Here is a 27,869-nt window from a genome sequence, read left to right as displayed (position 1 = left end):
CCATCTTCGAGTACCACTTTAATTATAATACCAAATAACCAATGGTCATGTTTCATAGAAATGCAAATATGTTGAAAATAGAAAAAAGCCTTGTTGACTTTGCACACTTAATTAGGTCTCTGTCTTCATTTTTGTGTGTGTGGGAACCTCAGCAGTCTGGGTTTCTTTGGCTGAAACTACATCACAGTTTAAATCATTAGGTGTCACATCTACTTTTGAAACAAAGCTGAAGATCTTTAACACATCATTGAGCTCTCCACAGGCATCATGTTTCAATAATATTGCATGATAGATAAATCATGGTTTACAAGACCTCATCTATCAAGATGCTGAACTTGTTTATTTGATTTTCGCAGCTCCTGGGAATTCCAAATTCTGAGACTTAAAGCCTCTTTTGGAAGAAAATGTGTCACACATATAAAAACATTTATTAATAAAATATGCTAGAGGGCAAATGTTCATACTATCTATACTCTTACGGGACACCTAGTTGCCTCCCATCAAAGAGATATTTCAGGTCCCCGCCCACTTTGCTTCAGCTTCTAGTTGCTTCTAGACTAGGGGTAGCCAATATGGTTCCCTCCAAAAATTGTTGGAATCCAATTCCCATCACCCCTAAGCGTGGGCCATGCTAGCTGTGGCTGATGGGAATTGGAGTCCAACAACATCTATAGCAATTGTTAACGTGTATTCCATTCCTTTTGTCATATTAATTCACTCTCATGCTATATGCACATTACCGTTTACTCCAGTGCACTCCCACAGCTTTCTTTTTGAAGCTGAGTTGCCCACAATCTACCTGTGTCTTGTTTTTCCCCAAGAAATACTCCTTTGATGTGTTTTTCCTCAAATGAGCTTCCATCTAATTTGAAAATGCAAGCTGTGAATAAACTGAGGTGTAACATTTCAGACAGCCTTTGTGCATGTGCAGATAACAACTTTCAGTTCAGGAGTTGCAGGTGCAGGAAAACAAATCAGGTAATGTGCATTAGGGCTGGAAGATATCTGATTTTTCAACATCACGATATATCACCAGCGAAATATCACGATATCTTGATGTATCTTGATATATGCATATATCTATCTTGGCAGCAGAGGTCCCACCATACCGCCCCACAGCGATGGAGGGTGCACTGGGCTTCCCCACAGCAGCAGAGAACCTTGCCACGCCTCTGCAGTGGCAGAGGGTCCTGCCATACCTCTCCACAATGGCGGAGGGCGTGCCGCACTTCCTCGCAGCAGCCGAGGGCCTTAACGAGGCTTCCTGTGGCGGAGGAGGGCCTTAAATGGTAAAGAAGTAGTAGATTTAATAAAAATATTAAATAAACTTCCATATATTATATTTAATATATTTCCAACCAACTTAAGAGTAGTTTAAGTGATTTACTAGTCAAGTTGCATCTGCTTCCCCACTCAGAGGTCTGAGTACAACCTGTGCATGCATAAGTCCCACTGAGTTCAGCTAAACTTCTACTTTCCTGGGAATAAGCCTCGTTGAATTCAGTAGGGCATGCTCATTTGTTTGCACTGCTTACCGAAAAACACCCTCCCCATCATTCTCACAACCTCCCATTTCAGCATTAGGCAGCCAGCTAAATCTTCTGCCCTCCATTCCTCCCCCCCAAAAGCCCTCATTCCACTTTCCAGGTCTTTGTTTACTTTGCCTCTTTGATTGTCTAACTGTGGGGGGTTCCTCCTGGATTGTTAGCATACTTAGCTGAGCTCTAAGTGGAAAGATACCCAGTGAAGATGCTGGTTTGTGTGGTTTGAGGGCTTACTGGTTAGGAGGGAGAGAGCAAACAGAGCTGGAGACACCATGCCTGCAAATTATCTGTAAAGTACCTGTTCACCTGAGCTAATCCCCCCCCCCAAGCTGTTATGTGCCCACCTTTTGTTCACAAGTATATTGCCTTGTTGAACTACTTATCACAATGTTATTTCAATACCGGTACTCAAGGGTTAGGCGATTTATTGCACAGCCCTAATGTGCATCTGGTGAAGAGACCCCAGCTCTCTCTCTGATGTCTACAGCGGCTTTCAAATGTGACTTCAAACACAGCTGAGGGAAACAACATTGCCACATTTTAAGCCATTAATGTCTACATACTCCCATTTCAAAATGGAGAGGCTGAAATGTTTGAGGCTTCAACCCTTTTTTTCATGGGGAATTGAAAGGCTCACTGAGGACTGGATGATGTTTTTAGCATTGGAAGTTGCCTTACACTAGGTCAGTCTGTTTATCCATCTAGCCCATCTGCTCTGACTGGCTGTGGTATTCTAGGATCCAGGTCAGGGTCTTTCCCATGCCTGCTCCCTGATCATTTTTAATGAGAGTGGCAGTAACTTGAATACAGGACCTCTAGCATCTGTTCTTACCACTGAGCTATGGATCTTCCATTTCTCACTGCTCCAAAATATATAGGCAGTGCTTCAAAATGCCATGCTTGAAATCTTCAGATAGGCACTTTTTTGTCTAGAACAGATATTTTAAGTGAAAGGAATTGATTAAAAAAAAGAAAGTTCTGTCAAGGGATGAGGTGTTCTTTTTCAGAAAAGGATGAGATGTAAGACAACAATGTGGCATTATATTCATCTAGATGAGCTACCTCAATATATACATGCTAAGAAACATACTGGGATTCAACTAACGTATCCCAGTAGCACAATGGGACTCCCCCCCCTCTGCCTTCACCTTCCCAAAATTGGGGTGGGGTCAGAGGAAATCCCAGAGCAGCAGGGGCAGAGAGGTGAATAATTCCATCTGGCAAGCTGAAAAGCTTGCACTGGCAGGATGATTGCCACAGTGCTACATTTAATTTCTCCTGCTTTATGTGCTCTGCCCTGAAATGTGAATGATCCCCAGTGCATTGTGCGTCTTTGGATTATACTGCTTGCTTGTCTTACTGAGGCCAAGGATTACGACCTCAGTTCCAGTGAATATTTTTTTATTTTCCCTAGAGGAGCGCATTTTGATAGCTAAGGAAGTCCCATGTTTGCTTGTGCTGGCATGATTTCTTTTCTTTGATGAAATTCAATGTGTCAGCGTTTACTAGACCGAACTTCTGTTGGCATAAGAGAACACAAAGATCTCTTCCCCCACCCCTGCAAAATCAGGCAACATTTTTAAAAGCTCATTTTTTTGCATCAGAGACAGCCAAGTTGGCTGCCTGTGCAAAGATGCTTCTTTATCTCACACAGCTAGTCACCTAATAAAAGTTTTCTATTACTTTTGACACATTTAATGCACTGAATATCATGCTATTGCCAACTTTGGCAGTGCACACACCTACCGCCCCCCCCCCCAAATCTTGGGGACTGTAGTTTATGCCTCACAGAGCTACAACTCCCAGCACCATTAACAAACTACATTTCACAGGATTTTTTTGCAGTGGGGTGAGCTTTTAATTAATGGTGTGTATGCTGCCTTTGTTGGGATTCAAGCCACTATTACTTTTCAGCAACTCACAGGTGGGAAAGCACTGTAGGAAGAGACAATTGTCAGCAGAAAGTTGTCTTCATGCCAACCCCTGAACATGCTGGTCCTTCATCCAGAATCTTCCCTGTTTGCCAAACAGGGGCTTCTGATATGATGTAGAGACATGACTGTAGAGTGATCCTATGGCCAATTACCGGCTGTAGGGTTTTTGTTTGTGAGAAGAATTAATCCCAGAACATTGCATGGGAAACACATTGTGTTGTTCAGTCACATGCACCATTCATAATCACTCTGAGCTTGGAGTATTGCCATAAAAAGTGCATTTCAAATTGCAGAGTCACACCAATTTGTTACCATGACAGGGTCGATTGAGAACTACGTGAATGCTGTTGCTGCATTTCGCATCAAAAGTCTGAGAGGGAGAAAACGTATCAGAGGCACCTCAGTTTCAGAGAAAAGTGAAACCAAGCATTAGAGGCATTACAAAGACTTAACAAAGTAGGCTTTATCTCAGGCTTGTCAGTTAGGATTTACGCTGTAATGCCAGAGGGAACTATCGGATAAGAGAAGATACCTTCAAAATAATATGTTCAGCGCTAGTACTAAAGCAATCCATCAGTGACTTCATATCATTACCTAGGATTAACTAGGTTTTCGATAACCCTGTTCTGTAGTTGCTGCATCATAGTATCTCATTTTTATAGTAGTAGGGGGTGGTGGTTTTTCTTTTACGCTCAGGGTGAGAATAGAGACAGAAATACTATTTTTACTGTTCTGCAGTTGTCTTAATTGTAAAAAGTTGGACATAAATCAATATTTGTGTCCATCCAATTAAATGTTATAGTCTCTTAACTACCTGTTAATTTGGCTACTTGAGCAGTAGGGAAGAGACTGAAGTGTGGCATTGTGTGTGTTTAAATCAATAAACTGTTCATTCAGCTATAGCTTTATCTGTGCCAAACTTATTCACAGTGTGGGATTAGAATAGCTCTCACCCACCTCATTTTAAGGCCGCTTTGGATTCTGATTTGTAAGTCACTTTGGAGTGGAACACAATGCATAGAATGGATCAGGGAAAACCCCCTATTAATAATTAGATATATTGGTCTTGTATGCATTGTATTCTGTGTGCCACCATTTCAGTTTTCAGATATCAGGCAATCTGGAGCTGGTGGATAACTTGCAAGGCAGGTAAAAATTATTTTAAAATGCCATAAAGATTATGTGCACACACATGTATGAACATGCATATTTATCACATAAACACATATGCATATGTGTGTGTTTATATAGATAGATGATAGATAGATAGATAGATAGATAGATAGATGATAGATGATAGATAGATAGTAGGTGATGATAGATAGATAGATAGATGATAGATAGATAGATAGATAGATGATAGATGATAGATAGATAGATAGATAGATAGATAGATAGATAGATATAGATAGATAGTTGTGTGTATACCTAGTGACCTCCTGAGCCTTTATATCCCAATTCAGTCTCTGAGATTATGTGGACAAGCACTGTTAGTTCCCATTTTCCTGTGTTTCAGAAGCCCAGCTAGCTTCAACTAGAAGCCAGCCATGTACTTTTACCAGTTCCATGCCGTGCAATAGTTTTGCTACTCTATGTTTCAGATGCCTCTTGAAGATCTTTTTATGCCAGCAGCCTGTTCAATGTATTATAGTACTCATCAATTTTCTTGTATACTACCCTGATAATTTATATGAAGGAGCAGTCTATAAATATTTTTATAAATAAACAAAATAAATTTATATATACACAAACATACTTTTATATGGTTGGTTTGGCTGCATCCTTGGACTTTTGGAACCCCCCTCTTTAAAGGCATGTTTATTGAAATTAAAATATTCTTGAAGCACAGGCGATAAAGCTGCAGAGTCATTACTATAATGTGCACTGTTATCAGAGAAAACAGCTGTAAGCAAGCATGATCTGTAGTGAGTTTTGTACACTGACCTATCAAGTTTCCCAGCATATAGAAACCTGACCCTCTCTTGTTCATTTCCTCCCTTTTGTTATTAAAGCAATTTAAATAATCCTAGTTTCTGAAACCATTTATAAAGGGTCACATTCTGAGAGCACACACATGATTTGGAAAATAATCCTGTTGATAACAAAGTTTTCCTGCAACGTAGTTGCATTAGTTAATTGCATGGTATTGATTTATCCACATAACTAAATTTAGCCCACCGTTTATGGAAAAATTGTGGGTATGAGATGTTATGTAGCAGGGGTAGGGAACTTCAGGCTCTGGGACCAAATATGGCCCCCCTGGCCACTCTGTCTGGCTCTTGGGACTTTCTTCAGCTCACATCCCTCACTGGCTCTGCTCCAGCTTAACCCCCCCCCCCCAGCTTAATGTGCCCCTGAGCTGTAATAATGTCTCTACCTTGCATGGATGTTGAAGGAAAGATGGAGAGGGCCAGTGTAGTGGCCATTGTTGAACTAGGATCCGGGAGACCAGGGTTCACTTCTCTGCTCAGCTATGAAGCTCATTGAGTGACAGTGAGCCAGGCACAGTCCCTCAGCCAACTTCACAGGGCTGTTTTGAGGCCAAAATGGGTAAGGGGAGGACCATTTACACCATATTGAGCTTCTTGCAAGAAAAGGTAGGATATAAACCTCTCAACCCCCAGATTTGCTTGCCTTTTCTTTTACTTTCTTGCAGCTGTGTGCCTATAACTAAAAAAGTACCAAATTGTCAGTAAGTCAGAAACAAAGGATGCATATGAGAGGAGTGTTTCTTCCCTTTGCAAATCTGTATTCAAATTACTCGCCTACAATAAATGTACATAGTTGTTTTGCAAGTAAATTGTGCCATGTGTGGGAGCTGAGGAGGAACAGTGACTTAGGAGTTGATATTGAGAACTATGCAATCCTTCCTAATGTAACATATTCTCTTTTGTGTGTTGCAGGTAGCATAGTATACCTTGGGATGATGGTGGGGGCATTCTTCTGGGGAGGCTTGGCAGACAAGGTGGGAAGGAGACAGTCTCTTCTCATATGTATGTCTGTCAATGGATTCTTTGCCTTCCTTTCATCATTTGTCCAGGGCTATGGCTTCTTTCTCTTCTGTCGTTTACTTTCTGGATTTGGGTAAGCTCTTCCTTTATTCCTTTCATTTTCTAACTTAACTTTAGCTTTCCCTGTTCTGGGGAAAAGCTTGTTCATTGTTGTTCCCATCCTGCTGTCAAGAGCCCAAAGAACGACTGAGGGTGCAGTCGTACCTTGGTTCTCAAACACCTTGGTACTCACATGTTTTGGCTCCCAAACGCTGCAAGCCCGGAAGTAAGTGTTCTGGTTTGTGAACGTTTTTCAGAACCAAACATCTGACACGGCTTCTGCTCGACTGCAGGAAGCTCCCAGAACAGATTAAGTTTGAGAACCAAGGTACCACTGTATTGTGGTTGGGCTTTGTGTTCACTCAGACTTTCTCAATCTGACTTCTGCATTTGCTCTTGAGCCTCGCTGTCCAGACTCTAGCCTGTTGCGCTGTGAGAGTGCCCTGTATGGATAAAGTCCATGCAAAGAAGGGGTCAGTGGTTAAAAAAAAGTGATTATTGTTTTCCTTTGATCCACATTGGGGTACTTAAAGTGGCATGGCTTGGCTGAAAATTTCACTTGCACATCTGTCACTGTATGCCTGAAAGAAAAATGTCAAAACAACCCATTTAGAAATTCACACACTGCACAGCTTAGGATTTAACCACCTTGCATTATTAACAGTGGTGATAGATGCAGAGAGCTGAGTATGCTTTTAATATTTTACACTAAATTTAACATATTTTATGACACAATATAAATAAATAAAACAGAAAAGTAGTGAGTTATAGTCCCCAAATAATATATATAATAAGGGAGACAGGCGCACTTCACCAGGAAGGGCATTCCACAAATAATAATAATAATAATAAAAATTATTTATATCCCGCCCTCCCCAGCCGAAGCCGGGCTCAGGGCGGCTAACAACAATAAAATAGTACAACATTCTAAAATCATTTCATTATAAAATTAATTCAACTCAAATTGATGGCAACCATTAGGCTAAAGTTCTGTGAAGATTGCCAAAGGAGGGAGTCAGGCTGTGCCCTGACCAAAGGCCTGGTGGAACAGCTCTGTCTTGCAGGCCCTGCGGAAAGATGTCAAGTCCCGCAGGGCCCTAGTCCCTTGTGACAGAGCGTTCCACCAGATTGGAGCCACAGACGAAAAAGCCCTGGCTCTAGTTGAGGAACTGTGGGGAACTGCCACTGAAAAGGCCCTGTCACAGATCATCATAAACTGCGTGTCCCCAGTGGCAGCACCACCAATGAAATCTCACTTGCTGAGTGTAAGATCCAAGATGGTTGATGTTGGGGGAGGTGCTCTTTTAAGTACTTGAGTCCCAAAATATTTAGAAGTTGCTGCTTTCTTTCCCTCCAGTGTGATACCTCGATTTGTTCAACTGCTTAAAGATTTGTGTGGAATACTGACATATCTGAAAATATTATAACATTGTAAAGTAATTTCTCAAGGGTGGTAACAGCGAAATTTAAGTAGTTGTTAAAATTGCACCAGGGGAGGACATTTGATTTCAAACATTATAGTTTGCCTCTAGTAATGTACAAATAGAATAGACAGCTGTGCCTTGGAGCAGGATTTTGAATTGGGAAAAATATAATTTATGTGAAGAAAATATTCCACTATTATAAGTTTAGACTGCTTAGCAAATCAGTTTCAACTATTAATAAGATATACTTTTGTGTTAGATAAACAGGGGGTGACTGGAATATGAAAAAGTATTGGAGAATGTCTTCTTAAATAAGGTAACAGAAACACCATACATTTAAGGCACCCTTATACCACTTTAACTTTAATGGCTTCCCCCAAAAGATCCTGGGAATTGTAGTTTGATAAGGGTGCTGACCTCTCAGACCTACAATTCCCAAATTCTCAATGTCTGTTAAAATTGTATAAAGGTGCTTTCAATGTCTGGTGTGGATATGACTGAATAATGTTATCTGTAGCTGCTGTTTTGGCTGCATATTGCTGATGCCTGCAGAAAATGGAAAGGGGATAAATGATATGATAAATCGTGTACATATGCATTGGGTTTTCTGAATAACAAACCAAAGCTGAGCCAGGAAGGAAGGAAGGAAGGAAGGAAGGAAGGAAGGAAGGAAGGAAGGAAGGAAGGAAATAGAAAATATAATTTTGGCACTAGGTTGGAGGGAACTGCTGAGAGGTAGTTTGGAGGTTATCAGATTTTGCAAAATGTGACCATCATTGTGCTCACTAATTCTTGGTAGAACTTCTGTGGCACACAAAATCATACAGGTTCTAGCAGGGATTGTCAAACACACTGATGGACAAATTTTCATGAAATGTTATGAATGAGAAGAACCTTCTTGGATCAGATCAGATCAGATCAGATCAAAGCATTAGTGCAGGGATGGGGAACTTGTAACCCCATCTGGGAAGATGTTATTGGACTTCAGTCCTGACCATGGCCATACTAGCTGGGGCTCATGGGAGGTAGAGTCCAACAGCCTCTTGGGACCCTAGTTCCCTTATCCAGTCCAACAATCTGTTACCACACTTGTCAGTCAAATGCCATCTGACAAGCTTACAAGTAAGGCATGAGAGCAGCTTTTCTCTCCCATTTGATTCTCCCCAATATCTTGTATGCAAAGATACATTGTTTATGAACATCAGGGTTCTATCTAATTATCATAGCTTGTCAGATGCTGATGTGGTTGCTCGAGAGCAAACAGGCAGGACTCCGACCTGTCTTTTCCAGGCTTTATTCTTAGTGCTAACTATTTACAGTGAAGAGCGTCGTAAGTTCATGTCTGGCTGAATCGCTAGCAGAATCTGGGAGTGGTCGGTTCTTGTACCTTCCCCAGCATAACAATCGTGTGACCCCCAACCTTCTCCACCCCTCCCTTCACCGAAACCTACTGCGCAAAATGGGCACTGGCAAAGGGGTACTTCCCTCCTCTCCTATTTGCTCAGGCTCGGTGTTGAGGCTCTCCCTAGCATCCCCTGGTCCCTGCACCTCCTCTCCACTGGAGGTGGGGGTTTCCTCCTCGCCGGAGGAGGAACTGTTTCACAAGATTTTCGGAGGTTCCCTATAACACAACTGCCCTTCCACCTCTCGTCTCTGAGCTGATAGTAGTTCCCTGACATAGCTGATATAAGTTGCTTCCAAAGTCTTTTCATTATACTAACCTTCACTACAGAGAGTGAGTAGCAGGGATATGGGTTACAACTTAAAGAAGGGTATATGCCTATTTTGTAGTAGTGATTGTTTAAGATGCCTACCCCACAAAGAGCATTGAGAAATGTCCCTTTTTGTCCCTTGTGGCAAATTCTGATCTATCTTTACAAGCATACACACACCAGGACCCTTTCTTTTTCTGACCATTTTCTTTTCAGGAATCATTCTGTTTCTCTAATGTCAATTTGCAGAGTTTGGAAGGAATGGGGTGATTTCTTTCTGGGAGGAACACACATTGCTTTGGTCTTTGATTATGCAATGTTTTTGCTAAAAACCACAGAGTGATGTAGTATGCGTGTGTGTTTTGTGTTTATGAACTGCAGCAGAGTACAAAATCTTGCAAAAAGGGACATCCATGCATACTTTTCCAAGTGCATGAACCAATCTTGTATAAAATAATTCAGGAGTACTTTCTCAAACGTTGGGTCAGCCAGGGTCTCAATAACAGTGCAAAGGAACTCGTCCCTTTTGCCCAATAAGTTATTCCCAGAGAGCCAAGACACACTTTGAAGTATTCAGTAATCAGTACCAACTGTACCAAAAGGAATCATTGTGAAAATTAGAAATCCTTAGGTGGGGGTATAAAAATTTGTCCATTCTCGGGGCACCATATTACCAAAGTCTGCCCCTGTCTACTGAAAGCTGCTTGCTTTAACTTGCTAATTGCCCCCAAAAGGTGCTGCAAATGCCTGCTTGGAGAGTTGATTTTCAATAGGAAAACCATGGGAAAACTCCATTACCTAATATTATGCTACTCTACAGATGTTACTGGACTCCAACTCCCCTAAACCCTAGCAAACATTGCCATTTTTATTATTTATTTATGAATTGCCTTCTACGTATGTGTCAAGGCAATTTACAAATGTCAGCCACATCCACACCATACATTTAAAGCATGTAGCTTCCCCCCAAAGAATCCTGGGAACTGTAGTTTGTTAAGTGTGCTGAGATTTGTGGCTCAGTAAAGGGTAAAATACAGTTCCCATGCTTCTTCGGGGGAAGACATGTGCTCTGAATGTATAGTATGGATGTGACCAATTGAAAACTGCTAAAAACAGCAATGTCAGGGATGGCCAGACATAGTAACCCTACACATTACATCACATAGGTAAAGATATCCCTGACCATTAGGTCCTGTCGTGGCCGACTCTGGGGTTGTGGCACTCATCTCACTTTATTGGCTGAGGGAGCCGGTGTACAGCTTCCGGGTCATGTGGCCAGCATGACTAAGCCACTTCTGGCGAACCAGAGTAGCGCACGGAAACGCCATTTACCTTCCCGCCGGAGCAGTACCTATTTATCTACTTGCACTTCGTGCTTTCAAACTGCTAGGTTGGCAGGAGCAGGGACCGAGCAACAGGAGCTCACCCCATCGCAGGGATTTGAACCGCCGACCTTCCGGTCAGCAAGTCCTAGGCTCTGTGCCACAGCGCCACCTGCATTCCTCATTACATCAGATACCTCTGCATTATCATTTTTAAAGTGGCTCTGGAGTAATAATTTGATCAGCTGAATGGTACATGAAATATACTAAATATTAAAACAGAAAATAGTAAAAGCTCCTCAGATATACAGCGGTAGATGTTTAATGCAGTCCCAGTCCTGATTCTGTTGTCCCACATGTCTTTTTAAGCATTATGGTCACTGCTGACATCAGAAATCAGAAGCTTATGGTAATCAAAGGCTTAATTTTAGATGTGAAGAACAGCTTATGTAGAGTGGGAGCTGCTTATCAGTTCCTGTATAGTGATGACAGAAACTTAGAAGTAACATAGTAGTAACGAATAAAAGTGCTCAGGTGCCAACTGCACTGCACTTGCCCATTGAATTTAAAAAATAAACTGGAGGAAAATTCACCCAAACGATGTGAGAAACAGTACAATATATTATAACCTTTCAACATTTCTACAGTTTTGAATGATAGAGTTCATTAAGAGATAATGATTTAACAGTTGAGATTGTGTTGCCTTCTGCATTTAAATTCAACATATGAGGTCTAAGAACACCCTGATGCAACAGAGGACCATGCAATAACAACTAAACTGTATAGTTTCTTTCTTAACCAGAATTTAGTCCAATAATTCTTAGACATTATTTGAATTTTGTTTGCCTATATCCTGAGTCGTAACTGCACCAAAAGGTTTAGTGGCTGTGTTCTCCCAAGCTGCAAAGGCATGATTTGTTTTAAGCCTGTTTCTCTTGCTTCTCTTCTTTGCTGAGTTAATTTCAACAAGCCTCAAATCTTCAAACAGAGGGAAAAACAAACCATGTCTCATTTCTCCAGCAAGCTGGGTCCCCCCACAACGCTCTTACCTCATGTCACTGTAGCTTGGTGAACGTCTGGGGTGGGATTGTCAAATAAACCATGGTCAAGCAAGGTTATTGCGTTCAGTCAAAATGCCAAACTGTAGACAAGTTATTGCATTCAGTCAAAACACCAAACTAGACAAAACAAACCATGGTTTGTAAGCCAAAACAAACACTTCACCTTATTGTTGGTTGCTAGAAAATAAGCAATGGTTAATGTGCTGGGCTGAGTTGGAACACTGAAGCAAACCACACTTTGACTAGACAAACCATAACTTTGTGTTACATACACACAAGGCTGGTGTAGTGAAATAGTTGTTTTGCATGCTACCCATTAAAGACACAAATAAAGACAGTGCTTGGTTCATAGTTTCTATTATGCTTGTATTCAATTTATACTCTGTGTCTTCAATTAGGATTGGAGGAGCTGTTCCAGTTGTATTCTCCTATTTTGCTGAAGTTCTTGCTCGAGAAAAACGTGGAGAACACTTAAGTTGGCTTTGCATGTTTTGGATGATTGGGGGCATCTATGCATCTGCCATGGCCTGGGCAATCATCCCTCACTATGGTAAGAAGCATATTTTTTGTTGCATAAAGCTACTGCTATCAATGTACATAAATGCTAAGCCATAATCAATTACAAGGCATTTCAGTATTAGAATTGATTGTTTTAAAGAAGCAGAATGTGGGGCAAACACTTTACAGCAATTAGTAGTACTATCGTGATTCGGCTTGTCCACACGTTTTATGTTCCTAACATATGATTAACTTAATCTCTAAACAGACATTGGGGTGTGTTTATGAGAGATATTTTGAAGAGTTCCTTTGTTTTGGCCTCTTATATGTTGATAATTGCTCAGTGAGTTCCAGCTGGAAAAAAGGCCTGGTCATACCCAATTGCTTAGAAGTATATCTCACTTGCTGTAGAGGACCATGCAAATATATATTTTCAAACCTGGTTTCTACTAGTGTCATTTGACAGGGAAAGGGGTTTATAAATGCATGAGGTCATATAAATATGCATACTCATAACAGTTTAATTTACTATACTTTTTAAAAGTGTAGGATATTTTATAATAGTCTAAGGGACGCGGGTGGCGCTGTGGGTTAAACCACAGAGCCTAGGACTTGCCGATCAGAAGGTTGGCGGTTCGAATCCCCGCGACGGGGTGAGCTCTCGTTGCTCGGTCCCTGCTCCTGCCAACCTAGCAGTTCGAAAGCACGTCAAAGTGCAAGTAGATAAATAGGTACCTCTCCGGCGGGAAGGTAAACGGTGTTTCCGTGCGCTGCTCTGGTTCACCAGAAGCAGCTTTGTCATGCTGGCCACATGACCCGGAAGCTGTACGCCGGCTCCCTCGGCCAATAAAGCGAGATGAGTGCCGCAACCCCAGAATCGGCCACGGGTCCCTTTACCTTTACCTTTAAGGTGTGATAGCAAGTTTTATATATTTTATAATTGCAATAATACTTTTCTTTAGCAAAGCTGAGCATAAAAGTAAAATTATAAGCCATTTTTAATTATCAAGAGTGAACAACGGTTGTTAACTTTTAAAAAATATGCATTTTTAAAACTTACCTTAAGGCAAGGTATTTATATACATGATTACAATAAATTGCTTTCAAAGGTTACTTTGCTTTATTTTAGTGTAGATAACTTAGCATTTTTATTGTAATGTTGTCTAACTTTTAAATGTCAGTACTTTGTAGCCTAGAAGTATTTAAAATACCTTTCTGCAATGCATTGAACTAATTTTCTCGTTGGATGAATCTGAGGCGTATCCTACAGCTCTAAGTCAGCCTAATTTAACTTTTTATCGCTCATTTTCAGTATCATATCTAGGAGCCCATCTGTGTTTTTTTGTTTGGTAGTTCCAAATGTTGTGGCAGATTCATTGGTCAAACTGGCCACCCCAGATCATGGATAACAAAGGATGTAGCTTCCTTATCTTAAAAAATGCAGGCTGGGATACAGAAAACTTGCCACAATAATGATTCATTCAATGATTCCCTCTTCAGGAGTGAACATAACTGGTATAACATAGACATAGGCTGTTGGACTAACAGACATAGCTTTAAAGACCTTGGTGATGCAGTAAATGATGGGCTGTGTTCAGATAGGAGATACAGGCAATACTGATTTTGCAGTTTAGGGGAGAATCATATACGGTATATTGGAAAGGACAACCCACCCATGAGGCAAGGAATGCATTGCCTGCTGCTGCCGCTGCTGTGTGTTCCTTGGAGGCTGGATCTGTCGCCTCTTCATTAGCTACCTCCATGCTGTCTCCTCCCATCCCTAGGGATGAAATGGCAGGAGTTGCCCTCTGGGGTCTCCTGGACTCTTCACCTGCCTGGTGTGATTCAGAGCACGTCCCTTTACCATCCATGATGGCCTTTGATTCCCACTTCAAGGAACTGAAGTTGAGAACGTTGATTTGATTTTTCCATTTCCCAGTGTAGATCTTCACCCGCCCCCCTTGTTCCAGATGTAGACTTTGTTCCCTCCTTGTTCCCGATGTAGATCTTTATTCCCCACTTCTTCCTGATGTAGATTTTCACTCATCACGTCTTCCCTGATGGGAGGGGGCCCCACTTTAGGGTTCGCCCCAGGTGCCAAAATGTCTGGGGCTGGTCCCAATTGGAAATCATGTTCTACACACAAAAAGAGTTGGGGGAGCAACACAGTTTCACAAGATCATATGCCCCTGTCCCTTGGACTATGGCATTCATGCTAATGCCTGGTCTGCTGCACAGCCTAGCAAGAATCACCACTCGAATCTGCACAATTCTCATGTGGCTTTATGGCATCAGGTGTAGTGAATCCATGTGCTTGCCTCTTGAGGAATATTCCACCTGGAAGTTCCCTTGGGAAAAATAAGACACTCCATTGTTTTCAGCATTAACCGTCATCAAATTATAAGGTCCTTGTTCTAGCTAAATTCCAATGAAAATAATTACGCAATACATAATAACACAAATGCTTATCTCTCACTTAGCATGAATTCAGGTACATATTGAGATGAAGCCTATTTATACTGGAGTTTGAATTTTTTAATGGAGGTATGTTATCATTCCTTGTAGCTCTTTGAGCTAAAGAGATCCCAGTACTAAGTCACACTGGGTGCAATGTTGGGCTGGATGGGTGCTAGTAAACTGAAATGGAATCCTTGTCAGATGGAAATCCTGTGGGTGGGTGGCTCCCAAGTGTGGGAATTCGGCACTTTACTTGTTCAGAATGTGGTTGCACTATCTTTGAATGAACATGTGCACAGTCTTGGAGTGTTCCTGGGTTTGTCATTGTTGCTAGAGGCCCAAGTGACCACAGTGGTGAGGAGTGCCTTTTACCAGCTTTGGCTGCTACACCAGTTATATGCATTTCAGGAGAAAGAATCATCTGGCCACTATTGCCAATGCTTTGAAAACCTTAAGACTCAATTACTGCAATGTGTTCTATGAAGGGCTCCCCTTAATATATGGAGCACCATTTCTGAAGGAGCTGCACTGGATGCCTGTTTGCTACCAGACCAGGTTACCTGAGAGAACATCTTTTCCCAGACGGACCTGTCCAATCACTTAGATAATCATCAGAGACTTTCATGGTTGTGCCAGAGCCTGCAGAGACCCATCTGGTAACAACCAGGAAGAGAGCCTTTCCTATGATGGTGCCCATACTCTGGAATGCTCTTCCTGCCCCCACCCCCGGGCTACACCCATGGTAGTGCTGCATCTGCCAAACCTTAGAGCACCACATCCATTGGATTTTCAGTGCAGGATTACACTATTAGAGTGTATACTTAAAATACTAAAAGCAACAAGAATGACAAAGTTCTATAGAATTTTGAACAGATGCTTATGCAAATTAGGATAAGCAAACCAAATTAAATCCCCTGGTTATCTGTTTGTGGTGTTTTCTCCACCATGATGCAAAGGGTTTCTTTTTGTGTGTCCCCCACCCCAATCATTTAAATGTTTGCCTTCTCTGTGGTTAGTAGCTTAAGTAGCATTTTAGCACATCTGCTTAATGAAGGCTGAAAACATTTCATTTGTAAGTGCACTAATTACCCTTTCCTGTGATTCTATAGGCTGGATAGGAAATAAAAGAGGGGGATTGCTTACCCAGAGATGGTAAACGAGGAGTGGAAATCCTCTAAAAATAAAAGCCAAAGTATATATGGCAGTGCCAAAGTCAAACTAGATGGGACAGTGGAATATCATTGATTATCCCCCCCCTCTCTCACCCCCCCGCACACTCATTTGAAAGGAGAAATCAGCCACAAGAGCTGTTGATATAAACATCTCCCCACCCTAAAAACCCCCTGCTGCTTTCCCTTTGGAGGAGGCTATCCTTATGGTATTTACATGCTTTGCCTGTAGGCCAAACAACAACTTGTATGTGTTTTTGCTTACATGTGTGTGTTGTGGCAACAGTGGAAGTCTGTTGTTGCTGCAGCTCTGAGCTGATTCTTCCTCTCAACTCCAGGTTGCACCAGGAAGTTTTGGCCCCTTTTGGAAAGCTGGTCTTTGGCAGCTGCCTGACGATGCCTAGGCTTGTATGACAGGAGTGTTCTTAGCTTGTCATGCCACAAATTCTACATATGTATCCCTTCCAAATACTATTCATCGAGTTTTAAATGTATATGTCAACCAAACAGGTGTTTCGTTCTTGATTTGGAAGTAAGTGATTTATGGGCATCCAAACACAGGATGTCTTGAAGGGCATAAATGTTGAGATCAAGAAAAGAGAAGTGATTAATCAAAGATGTTAACAATGTGTTAAAGGTATCTGTGATAAGGAAGGAATCTGAGGTATGGCTGAGATACATTTCTTATTATTGGGTTGTTGTTGTTTTGCAAAATCAGTGATATTTAAGGTCTTTCCACAGCCTCTTTTGTTTTGCAGATATGTTTGAAACTAGGTGCAAAACAAAATCCTCCCTTTTGTGTCAGTTCTGCTGTCTAGCTTCTTAAAGTTCTTCACTTCTCCAAAGCTATTAAACATCACTACAATTTGTATATTCTGCTGGAGGACACTGCTGAAACTGTGTGGGTGAATGAGTAGCGGATGTCCTCCCCACCATACTGATGTTCTCTGATGTGAATTGTGCCTTCCACATGCTCACCTAGTTTCAAGGAAGACAGTTCATGTGATTCTTTTCTCACCCTTAGTTTCAGGCAGTGTTAGAAACTCAGATATATAAGCTGGGCGCCAAATGGCTCCTTAAACCAGGGTTACAGTCACCAAGACGGAATGCCTAGATGCCATTATGGGGCCAGACAACTAGAAAATTGCATTGGTTTCCTTTTGATTGTACTTGCTTTGTCCTAACCATATGAATCTCTTTGTTGGAGCATGTGAAATCAAGGCAAAGTTACTACTGGGAAAAATTGTTACGTTTGAAATGATCAAAGTATTTGCTTAAGAGTAAAAGCAAAGCAAGACAACAAACCAATCATGTCGTGTAATTGTGCAGACGAGAAAGGTATGTTTAATGAGCATGTCTATAAAAATAAATTACATTAACCCCCCCCCACCGCTCTAAAAGGATAGCCAAACAAAGGAATTAGAAAGTAACCTTTTGAAAACAAAGTGCAGCTTTCCAATTGCAGTTGCTGTTTCCTTGTTACAGATTGTTGTTGGTTGTATACCATGATTCCCCAAAAGCCTGTGTTTTGTAGTGGGGTGAGAGGAGCAGGAGAGGGACACTGTCAGAGAGTTCCGATTTGCTGCTGATTCCTACATCTCTATTTTTATGCATTTTAAAATGCTGTGACTGAAGAACAGCACTGAGCCAGACCCAATCACGTACTCTCCATAGATGTTGTGGGTATATAAATCTCGGGGGCTGCTAACTCACTCAGCCATAGAGCCAGCTCAATTACGTGCTGCAATCCTTGTAATGAGATTTTCAATGGTATCAGCTTAGCATTAACCCACAGTGGCCTGTTCAGCCTTTTTGTTGTATAATTAGAGCATTACCTTTCCAAGTTCATGTTGTCTCTGATCTGCCTTGAACTGTTGTTATCGAAAGTTCAGTGTAAATATTTAATAATGACATCCCAGTTGCTTTTTTAGAACTAGCCTGTGTGGTGCAGTGTCTAGACTGATACCTAACGCAGTGTGATTGAATTTTCACTGATACACCCAGACAAATCTTGTTCACCACTGGGGTTAGGGATCCTACCTTTGTTTGACAAGGTCGCTCCATATCTACCTATATTATCCTCACCAATGTGGAGCTTTTTCCCTTGCAAGATTTAGCGTTATGCCATCTGCCATTCTGCAGGGAAGGTTCTTGAAGGTTCCATGTTCAGAGAGGCATTGTCCTTGTGGTCTAGGACCATTCAAGACCATTGCACATGCCTTGTTTACTGTCCATTTTATGCAGTAATTCGTGACAAATGTTTGAGCCCCATGTTGAAGGAGTGGTTAAGGTGTTATGACTCCTACAGGGTTTCCTTTTTATTGAATAGCTGAAGGCATGATAGCATGGAGAAAGTAGCAAAATATCTGAGCAATGCCATGAAACTACGTCGTCATAAGACCTGAGTGGTACTTTTTAACCTTATTAAAGCTGTATAGTTTGATCTCAAAGCATATGTTTTAATTCATATGTTCCTGTCTTTGTATGCCAATAAAGTTTGTTTGTTTGTTTGATTGATTGATTTTTAATGAGCAGGTATGCTGTACATATTTTTGCTTAAACTTCTGGTGCAATTTAAAAGCTTATGTGTATGAATCCCTGTAAAAGTAATCATCATGCCTTCTTTGCAACTTCTTGTCTGACTAAGACCAGCAAATAAATAACAGAATAGTTAGTGCCTATTAACATACGTCATGGCCATATTTCAGTTGACTTGAGTTGTTAAACTCTCTGTTGGACTGTGGCCAATAGCACAATGGGACCCTGGAATGGGTGTAAGTCTAATTTAATCTCAATCTCTCTCTCTCTCTCTCTCTCTCTCTCTCTCTCTCTCTCTCTCTCTCTCTAATTCTGCATAAAATTTCTAAAAGCCAATGTTCTTGCTATAATGTAGGAAAGAGAGTAAGAATAATAAAATGCTTGAATTACAGATAGGTAGCCGTGTTGGTCTGCCATAGTCAAAACAATTTTTTTTTTCCTTCCAGTAGCACCTTAAAGACCAACTAAGTTAGTTCTTGGTATGAGCTTTCGTGTGCATGCACACTTCTTCAGAACTTCTGAAGAACTTCAGAACTGTTCAGAACAGAACAATTTTTTGTTTTGAACATGCTTGAAGTTAGTCTTTCCATGTTCTTTATATTCTTAGCTTTCTTTCCTGGAATATAGCAGGCTACCCTTTCTCAGTTATTTATTTGAAAGAAAATAATAATATGATGACTTGCAAGGCAACAGAATTGCTCTACCCAGAGAACATCAATTTAGGATGCTGCTAGGGATACTGAACTGGAGATTCAGGCTGCATATATAACCATACATTATATGACTTACTCAAAAGAATGCTGGCAACTTTTATTTGATAAGGGTGCTGGGAATGGTAGCTCTGTGGGAGTAAACTACAGTTCCCAGGATTCTCTGGGGAAAGTCACATAGTTTAAAAGTATGGTGTATATGCAGCCTCAGAGTCATAGCATCATAAAAAGAACAACTTACTACTTGGTAAAGTAAAGTGTGGGATATTGCCTTCCTGGAAAAACTAACAAATAAGCTGAGACTCATCAGTGGCCAGAGAAAAAAGAATGATTTGGTACCTAACATGTTTGCTCTTGAGACCATCTTGGCTTTGTCCTGGAAGACCCCACTGCCTGTCTTGCAGGCCATTATTCCACCTGGTGTGGGAGGGCAGGGCCCTGACTGACTGAAGCTAGAAAAAGCTGAGGTTGCTGAACAGACTTGGGTTGCGTTGTTGTTTGGGGGAGGTTGGGTAGGGAGTTGTTGCTGTTGCTGCTTTTTAAACTTTATTTTAGATTTTGACTGTTTTTGTTATGTTGCAGATATTTTTCATGTTATAAAGGGTAAAGGTAAAGGATCTCTAGATGGTTAAGTCCAGTCAAAGGCGACTATGGGGTTGTGGTTCTCATCTCGCTTTCAGGCCGAGAGAGCCAGTTTTTGTCCAGAGCCAGCTTTCTGGGTCATGTGGCCAGCATTCTGGTGCAATGGAACACCATGATGGAAACTAGAGCACACGGAAACACCGTTTACCTTCCTGCCACAGCGGTACCTATTTATCTATTTGCACTGGTATGCTTTCAAACTGCTAGGTTGGCAGAAGCTGGGACAGAGCAATGGGTGCTCACCCCATCACACAGATTCGAACCACTGACCTTCCGATCGGCAAACCCAAGAGGCTCAGTGGTTTAGACTACAGCGCCACATGCTCCCATGTTGTAAGCCACCTTGATCAGGGTTTGAACTGTGGAAAGGTGGCATACAGATATAAATATGCATGTATGTAGGTTTGTGGTCTGGCTTTATTTAATTTGTAAGCTAGGAAGAACATGGCCAAGGACCCCCCCCTTTGGCCTATGAACAAATATGGCTGATATAGTGACTCAGGGCATTTGAATACTATAATTACTTTCCCTTGGTATAATAGGGTTAATGTTTTGCAGCCTTGTCTTGTATAACCATTATGTCTATGCTATAAATAGTTTCAGGTGCTACCTTCTATGCATTCACATACTTCTGGTTTATTTATTTTGGTTGTATTTTGTGTATGCATTTGTTTGACAATGATCTATAGAATGTAGAAGAGCCTAAATTATTAAGTCTGCTACATCTTTCTAAACCCCATCTCAAGAGTGGGACACCACAGACTTTGTGACTTTAACACTGCCATTTCCCCTGCCCTTCCCTTTCCTGTCCCATTATTTTGGTTAACATCAAACCTAGGTAACAGTTCCAAACCTTGCTCACTATTGTGTAACATTTTGGTTAGCCTCCTAAAAAGTATTGGCCAATTATGGATTTTGTTACATTAGGATTTTTTTGTGTTGATTACGCTTTTACCACATTCTCTGTACTGTTGAGGCTAAATGAAAACAGGCAGCCCCACAGGGGGGTGATATGAAATTATCTCTTAATTCTTCTATACTAGTTTTCATGAGCAACTCTTATTTGCTTGTCTTTGGAAAAATCTGCATATGAAAGAATTGCTTTGGTTAAAGACTTGCTATAGAGGTGGAAAATTAGAGTGAAGTCTGCGTTGTAGCTCAACTCTCCAATTGCATGAGCCCCTGTGTTAATTTTCCTCTAGTAAGGGAAGCAGGACCTTGTGTTTTCTAGTCATTAATAGCCTCCTGATGAACCAACCATTTCACCTTTTACACCTGCCAGAGTGGCACAGATGGCAGCCTTTTCCTCCAGAGGGTCTTGTAGTACACTTGACTTTCTCTAAGGGATCAGTTTCCCTCTAGTAAATGAACATGTTTACACCAAAACCAACTCCAGTGCTAAAATATAAAAAAAGGAAAATGACTCAATCCATCAATTAGATTTCTAGCCAACTTTTAAAGGTAAAAGACTTCACAAAGCAGATTACAACTTACTTGTTGTATGTTGTACATCCAACACATGGATAATTAAAATAACAAACAAGAAAGTAGCAATGAAAACTTCAGTCAAAAGCATGATGCTCTAAATTTAACCAAATGTAGAGTAAAATAAATAAGCCTTTAAAATCCTCCTAAAGGCCAGCAAAGTAGTGGTCATGGGAAGAGGGCAAGCACACTTCACAGGAAATGACTTTTCAAAGTAGGTTGGCAACCCAAAGGAGGTTGTTTGGGCAATTATTATTATTTTTTAAAAAACCCCACAAATATATTGTTATGAGTTTGTGGGTACCAGACCCATTCTAACCCATGGACCCAGCCAGTGTTAAAATGTAAGCTAGGCTGGCTTCCTGTGTTCAGGTAATTGCCTGGGTGAAAGGCCATTAAGAAAACAAAGAAAAAGTGATCTGCTATTAAGAGAGCAGAAGAGTCAGGGCTCTGTGCCAGATGGCAAATATATGGGGCATCTCTTCCAGCTCTCAGATAGTTAGAAGGACAAAGCCAGAGTCAAGAATTTAGGAGTTGGCTGTGATGTGACTGAGGAGTAAAGCTGCAGGCTAGAAAGCCAGAGGAGGCAGAACATGATGATTGAATTCTGCTTGAATCCAAGGCTGTGGCTGTGAAAGAAACAAGACCCTCTTAGGGTGCTGGTGCTGTGAACCCCAGGTTGCATATATATGCGTAAATGAACCATAGATACCCAAAGACACCACAGTCTCTGCAGTATCTCATATCTCCAAAGGAAAAATGAACCCTGGGTAAGCACCTAGACACCTTGGAAACTTGCACCGCTTGGAGATTGGGGTGGTTTACAATACCATTTTGGTTACTGGTGATGATCCATTTAATGAGAATGAGTCCATAAGCAGGGTTGGGGAAACTTTAACCTTCCAGGTGTTGTTCAAACACAATTCCCATGACTATTTGTTATGCTTGTTGGGGCTGATGGAAGTTGTGTTTGACAACATCTGTGGAGGCCACAGGTACCCTATCCCTGCTCTAAAGCAAGTTGGGGGGGGCGCATTGTGACATTGCTTTCTTGGCTGAAGTTGTAGGATAAAATACATTTTACATATGTGCAGCTACTGAGTGAGCAATTTCTTTTAAATTAAATTCTGTGAGGAGGAACAGATGCCATAATCAAGTGAAGCTACTGAAATGGACTGAAAGTATATCTGCATTGAGCCCTAATAGTGCAATTGACTCCACTTGCACTAATTTGTTTCTTCCATGTTCCTTTCACATTTTTGAGCACAAATGCAAAGACCAGTAGAAAAGCAGTGAGGGATAATTCTGAACAAGTTACGTGTGCTTAGGTGTGTTAACTTGCACATTATTAGTTGTCTAGGTGATTTAGGGGAAGGGCTATAGCTTAGAGGTAAGGCAGGGATGGGGAATTGGATCCAGGCAGTGGATCCTTATATCCACCCCCTGTCAACATTGATGGATGGGCAGGAACATGTATCTGTCAATCACCTGATGTGATAATGATGACTGGTGACTAACACCTGTCAACATTCAAAGGAGGCTGCAGCAACTGCTGGTCAATGGTTACAGCCACCTTCTTTAAAGATGTGCTTTCTGTGCTCATTGGAGCTGGCAGCATGCCTTCAAAAGATGCTTTCTATATCTGCCAGTCAGCTGATTTGTCCTTATGAGGATATCTGCAGAGGAGGAAATGCTTCTAAAAGTGGAGCATCTTCCCGTCTGCAGATAAAGCAGTTTGGGTTCAATGCACTTCTCAGTGACAGCAGTAAGACTGCATGGTCATAACCCCTTTTGTTATGGAGTGCAAATCTCAAATATAACGCATCCTCTTGTAGGCATCTTAATGAATGTGAGATGTTTATTAAGTTCAATAAATTTGTACAGTAGTAGTCCTGCGATGACCCGCCTTAGGTGAGGCTGTGACCCACCAGCTGAAGACTAATGTACTACTATGAGTTGTATTGGAGTGGAATTTAACAACAATAACAAATAAACCCCAAAACTACAGCCCTGGGTAGTTGAACTGGGATATGCCTTTTTAGAATTAAGAGAGCAAAAGATACAATTTGAAGAAAAGGTGAGCACAGCAGGGAATAGATGGTGCAGAATTTTGCATGTTGAAGGTGATGAAAAAGAATTGTAATGACAAAGCCAAGTAGTTTCACAAGCTGGTTAGTAAATTGCTGTTCTTTTGCCTCTGTTCCCATATAATCATTTTCTACTGTGGGAGTGCTTGCCTGCAGTGATTTCCTGGCATGGAAATCACGCAGTTGTGCTTTATATGCATGTCTGCTCAGCAAACCAGGAACTCAGTCATGGCTCATTATATCCACACCTGACTCAAGCAAAGATACATCAGATCAGCAGCAGTGTTGTAGACAGGGCACTAGAGTTGGATTGAGAGACATGGGTTCATGTTTTGTTCAAGTATTCCTGGCGACTGTAGTCCTGTTGTTCTAGGCCCCAGTTCTCCATGTGTAGATTGTGGAACACTGAGGCATTGGACACCATCGCAGTGGGGATAAATAACATCAAACACACTTTTAAGGGTTATTCACATAGTTACCCTCATTACCTTTGCATTGAGAGCAGCATGGCCTCTATGGGAGTCCTCATGATTTAAATCTAAGTGGCTCCAGCTTCTCTCCTGTATATCAACAATAGCTCTGGCACTCAATTTTTAATAATAGCTGAGGCATCCAATTTAGATTTCTGGGGAAATGTTTCCAAAAGTCGTAATTGCTTTTAAATGTCAGCAAACTGATCCTGAAGTAGAAATTCAATATGTTTTTATAAATAATCCCAGATGAGGGCAAACGTTTAAAAGCATCACTGCCTTCTTTTATTGCATTGAGATTGCTTGTTAACATTAGAAACTAATAGTAACAAGAGAGCCAGACACAGCCCTAGTTTTCACAAACATCTGAGGAGGAGGTAAACCTGTTTCTTGACTGTGCCATTGCAGACAGCAGGTGTGTGCTCAAATGAGTATACTCAGGTTGTTGGCTGACGTACTATAATACACCAGTTGTTTTCCCAACAATGTATCTTAAGCTGTGTACATATTAATGGCTTAAAATGCAGCTTAGGTCATTCTTTTTCTCAGTTCAGGTTGAGGTGGTTTGGCAGCAAATGCTTTAAAACGTATTTCATAAGAAATGACAGGATGGATACGGATTGTGACTGGGTTTGTTTACACAGCTTCCCAAACCAGTGGTAGAAGCACACTGGATGCAGAGTGAACTGGAGTGTGTACACAGCCCTTACTAAAGAGTCAGAATCAGTACTGATCTGAATGCTTTAAGGGTGCCACCCAGTGGCTGTTCAGCAAACTTCCCTGACTATATTTTTTAAAAACACACACACACATTAATCCTGTAATTCTGCTCTTTCTAATAACTCTCTTCAATCTGTCCCTCATAGTGATAACAATATGAATAAAAATATTTCAGGTCAGATTTCCTAAATGAAGAGTGGGTGGACGAAGGAATAATTAAAACATGCAGCTCTGTTAAGATTTATTGATTAAATATTTTTTATCTCCTCTTAGCTCCTCTCCTTAGCTTTCAACGCAACTTACAAATTCTACTTCATAAATCATACTGTAAATCATAAATAAGAAACTACTCATAAACAAATTAAACCGCGTAAGTACATAGCAGTAAAAATAGCAGTACTAACAGCTTCGACCAGTTGATGTCGAACAGTTTTCCAAGCCTGGGCACACAGGGTGGATTTAGCCTTGTATCTGAAGTATAGTAAAATCTATGAAGCTAGTGCAAAAAGGTTCAGAAAAGCCTAACCTTCCCAAATCAAGAGAAGTATTGCTATTATTGATTTTCCTATCCCTTTGGTGTTCTTTCACAAAATGTTTTGAGAGCCCACAAAGGTCCTTTCTCAACCCTGAAAATGTTCACAGGAGAACCTCTGGCACAGTCTTAACAGATCATTCAATAGCTTTGTTTGCAGGTCATGTTAAACTATAATGTTTTGTTCTGTTTTTACTGTGAAGGTAGCTCCTTCTTGCTAGCGTACTGGAGGAACATGTCACAATTCCTGGTTTAGCATTATATCTGAACTGGGTATCACTCCAAACAAACCACAATTTGCTGCCACGTTTTGTTATTGGTTTCCAAATCTTGGTTTGTTTGCACAAACATTTAAATTGGATCAGTTATGACATGACAATTTCACATATATTCATCTGCAGAAATCATGTAACAGTCATTTCTTTGTTGCAAAATACTGGTACATTCTGCAGAAATTTCCCTTACTCTGTTTTAACAAATATGTTGAAAATGGGGGGGGGGCATATTAAAGAGAAAGCCACTTTCACAGCCTTTGGCTTAATGTTTTAAGTAAGTGATTCTATGTAAATTAGAATCTTCGTACATTTTTCCATTGCCATTGATCTGTCCTACGCTAATACCATTCTGTAATCTGTCACTGTAGGTTAGGTGATTCATTTGGTCATTTCTTGTAATCAGTAGAGTGAGAAGGTGATATTCAATGTGAAGCTGCTGCAGAGGCTGAAAAATGCAGTTACTGTAGGTTTTATTTTACAGCACAGCCTGAGAAAACTGTTCCCAGGATGCACTTGGGCTATTGTTTTAACAACCCGTCGCCCCTTGGAACTTGCTGCTGTTTTCAAGATTAATGACTTTGGAATTCAGCATTTGCAGAGAGCAAGGGTGAAGTTTAAGTCTGCAGAGCTGCACTGCCTACTAAATGAATCAGACAAAGAACACATATATCTTCCTGTTGTGTCATAGCGAAAGGGTGGTGGATGCAAACTGGTCAGAAGCCAATAACATATCTACATTTGGCACCAGAGTTTATCTTCAGATAACTACTTTTGGCATACATTTTTAGAATCAGTTCTAAAATGTCTGCCTCAAGAAGGGCAGTCGCGTTAGTCTGTTGCTGCAAAAATTAACAAAGAATCTTATGGCACCTTAATGACTTACACATTTATTGTGACACATTTATTGTTATTACTCTTCATGGACTAGAGTCACAACCCTGTAGAAATGTATGTTTGGTTCTTCTTTGTATTAAAAATACTTTTTAAAGAACACTTTTAAAAAAGGACACTGGCTCGCTACCCTATCGTAATATGGAAACATGAAGGAGAGGAGACTTGTCAGGATTGAATAAGTGGCAAATGTTATTCCCTGTTGGGATTTTTTTGGTAATTATACTATTTCAAAACTGCAAGTGAAACATTTCGGACTTGGGTGTGTAGCAAAAGCTTAATTACAACTGACAGAAGGAAACATCTGACACAATTATTAGGAATCCTCTGAATCAAACCCTTGGATTTAAAGGTGTCTAGGTCTGTAGGTATTGAATGGTTGGTTTTTATATTTGTTTGGATTGTGGAGCTATAGAGGAAGTCAGAGGATATTGTTTACTTTCATCTGTAGTCACTTTTTATATCAGTATAACTTGCTTGACATAAAACAATCCGCTTGCAAAGTGGAATTGCTTTTGGGAATCAGGTTTATCCCAGGTTGCTGCCAACTTCTGTAGTACAAAAATGACACCTCATTTTTGCAGATTAACCACACTCTACCTTGTAGTCCTGCATCCTGCCCCACCCTTCCACATATTCACGACCATGCTACTTTCTCTTAAATCATACTGTCTAGTAACAGCAAAGCCTTTCTGGAATAGCAGGTATTCTTGAGGAAGTTGTAAAAATCTGCAACTGCTTCATGTTCTCTGTATCTGCCGTCAGGTGGAATGTTAGCTGCATTTTGTGACTTTGTGTTAGCTTTAGAATGAATTACGATGCTTGCATCAGAATGTATGACCAGCTGTACTGAAGCAGCAGGGGATTCTTTCCTGCAGTCACTCTTAAAAGTAGAAATAGAAATAAGGCTTGATAGAGGAATGTTACCAGTGTGGCAGCCCCATGGAAATTCTCCCATAGTGTTTATTTACAATCCCTGGCTGTCTTCACACGTAATGATAAGCCAAAGCATGATGATGAGTGAATGCTTGAACTCCTAAGGTTGGCTACAGCTTGTAGCCAAGGAGGGAGCTTAACCATGAGACCAGGTTCTCTCAACATGCTAAGCCAAACCATGGTTTAGCTGCCACATTGCACTGAGCTAAAAGGACCAAGAAGGAGCAAAGCAGGCTTTGGGAGCAAGCAAGTTTGCATGATTCCAGTAAGTCATAGTTTGGCTTACCACGTCACAGAAGCCAGACCATTATGTAACCCAGTAATGTGGCTTCATGCTTTTGTGAGTTTTCCTATCAGTGGCAGCAGAGGCATAAACAATGATGGTACTACAACTTTTAGTGAACATATTTAA

The 27,869-nt window shown here is 40.9% G+C and overlaps 1 protein-coding gene across 4 annotated transcripts in view; it reads left to right on the top strand.

Moving 5' to 3' along the window:
• Positions 1 to 27,869, top strand: part of SV2C (synaptic vesicle glycoprotein 2C) — a 93,667-nt gene that overhangs the window by 30,073 nt on the left and 35,725 nt on the right. For 2 of the 4 annotated variants that reach the window (XM_053407674.1, XM_053407673.1), the window contains exons 3-4: positions 6,382 to 6,562; positions 12,446 to 12,597. The exons of 1 other annotated variant lie outside the window; for it this stretch is intronic. In XM_053407674.1, coding sequence (XP_053263649.1) covers positions 6,382 to 6,562; positions 12,446 to 12,597 — 333 coding nt within the window. The remainder of the gene's footprint in view (positions 1 to 6,381; positions 6,563 to 12,445; positions 12,598 to 27,869) is intronic. One more of the 4 variants, XM_053407676.1, reaches the window with a different exon arrangement.

Source organism: Podarcis raffonei, chromosome 11 (genome assembly GCF_027172205.1).
Source record: "Podarcis raffonei isolate rPodRaf1 chromosome 11, rPodRaf1.pri, whole genome shotgun sequence".
NCBI lineage: Eukaryota > Metazoa > Chordata > Lepidosauria > Squamata > Lacertidae > Podarcis > Podarcis raffonei.
This window is presented reverse-complemented; position numbering and strand designations above follow the sequence as displayed.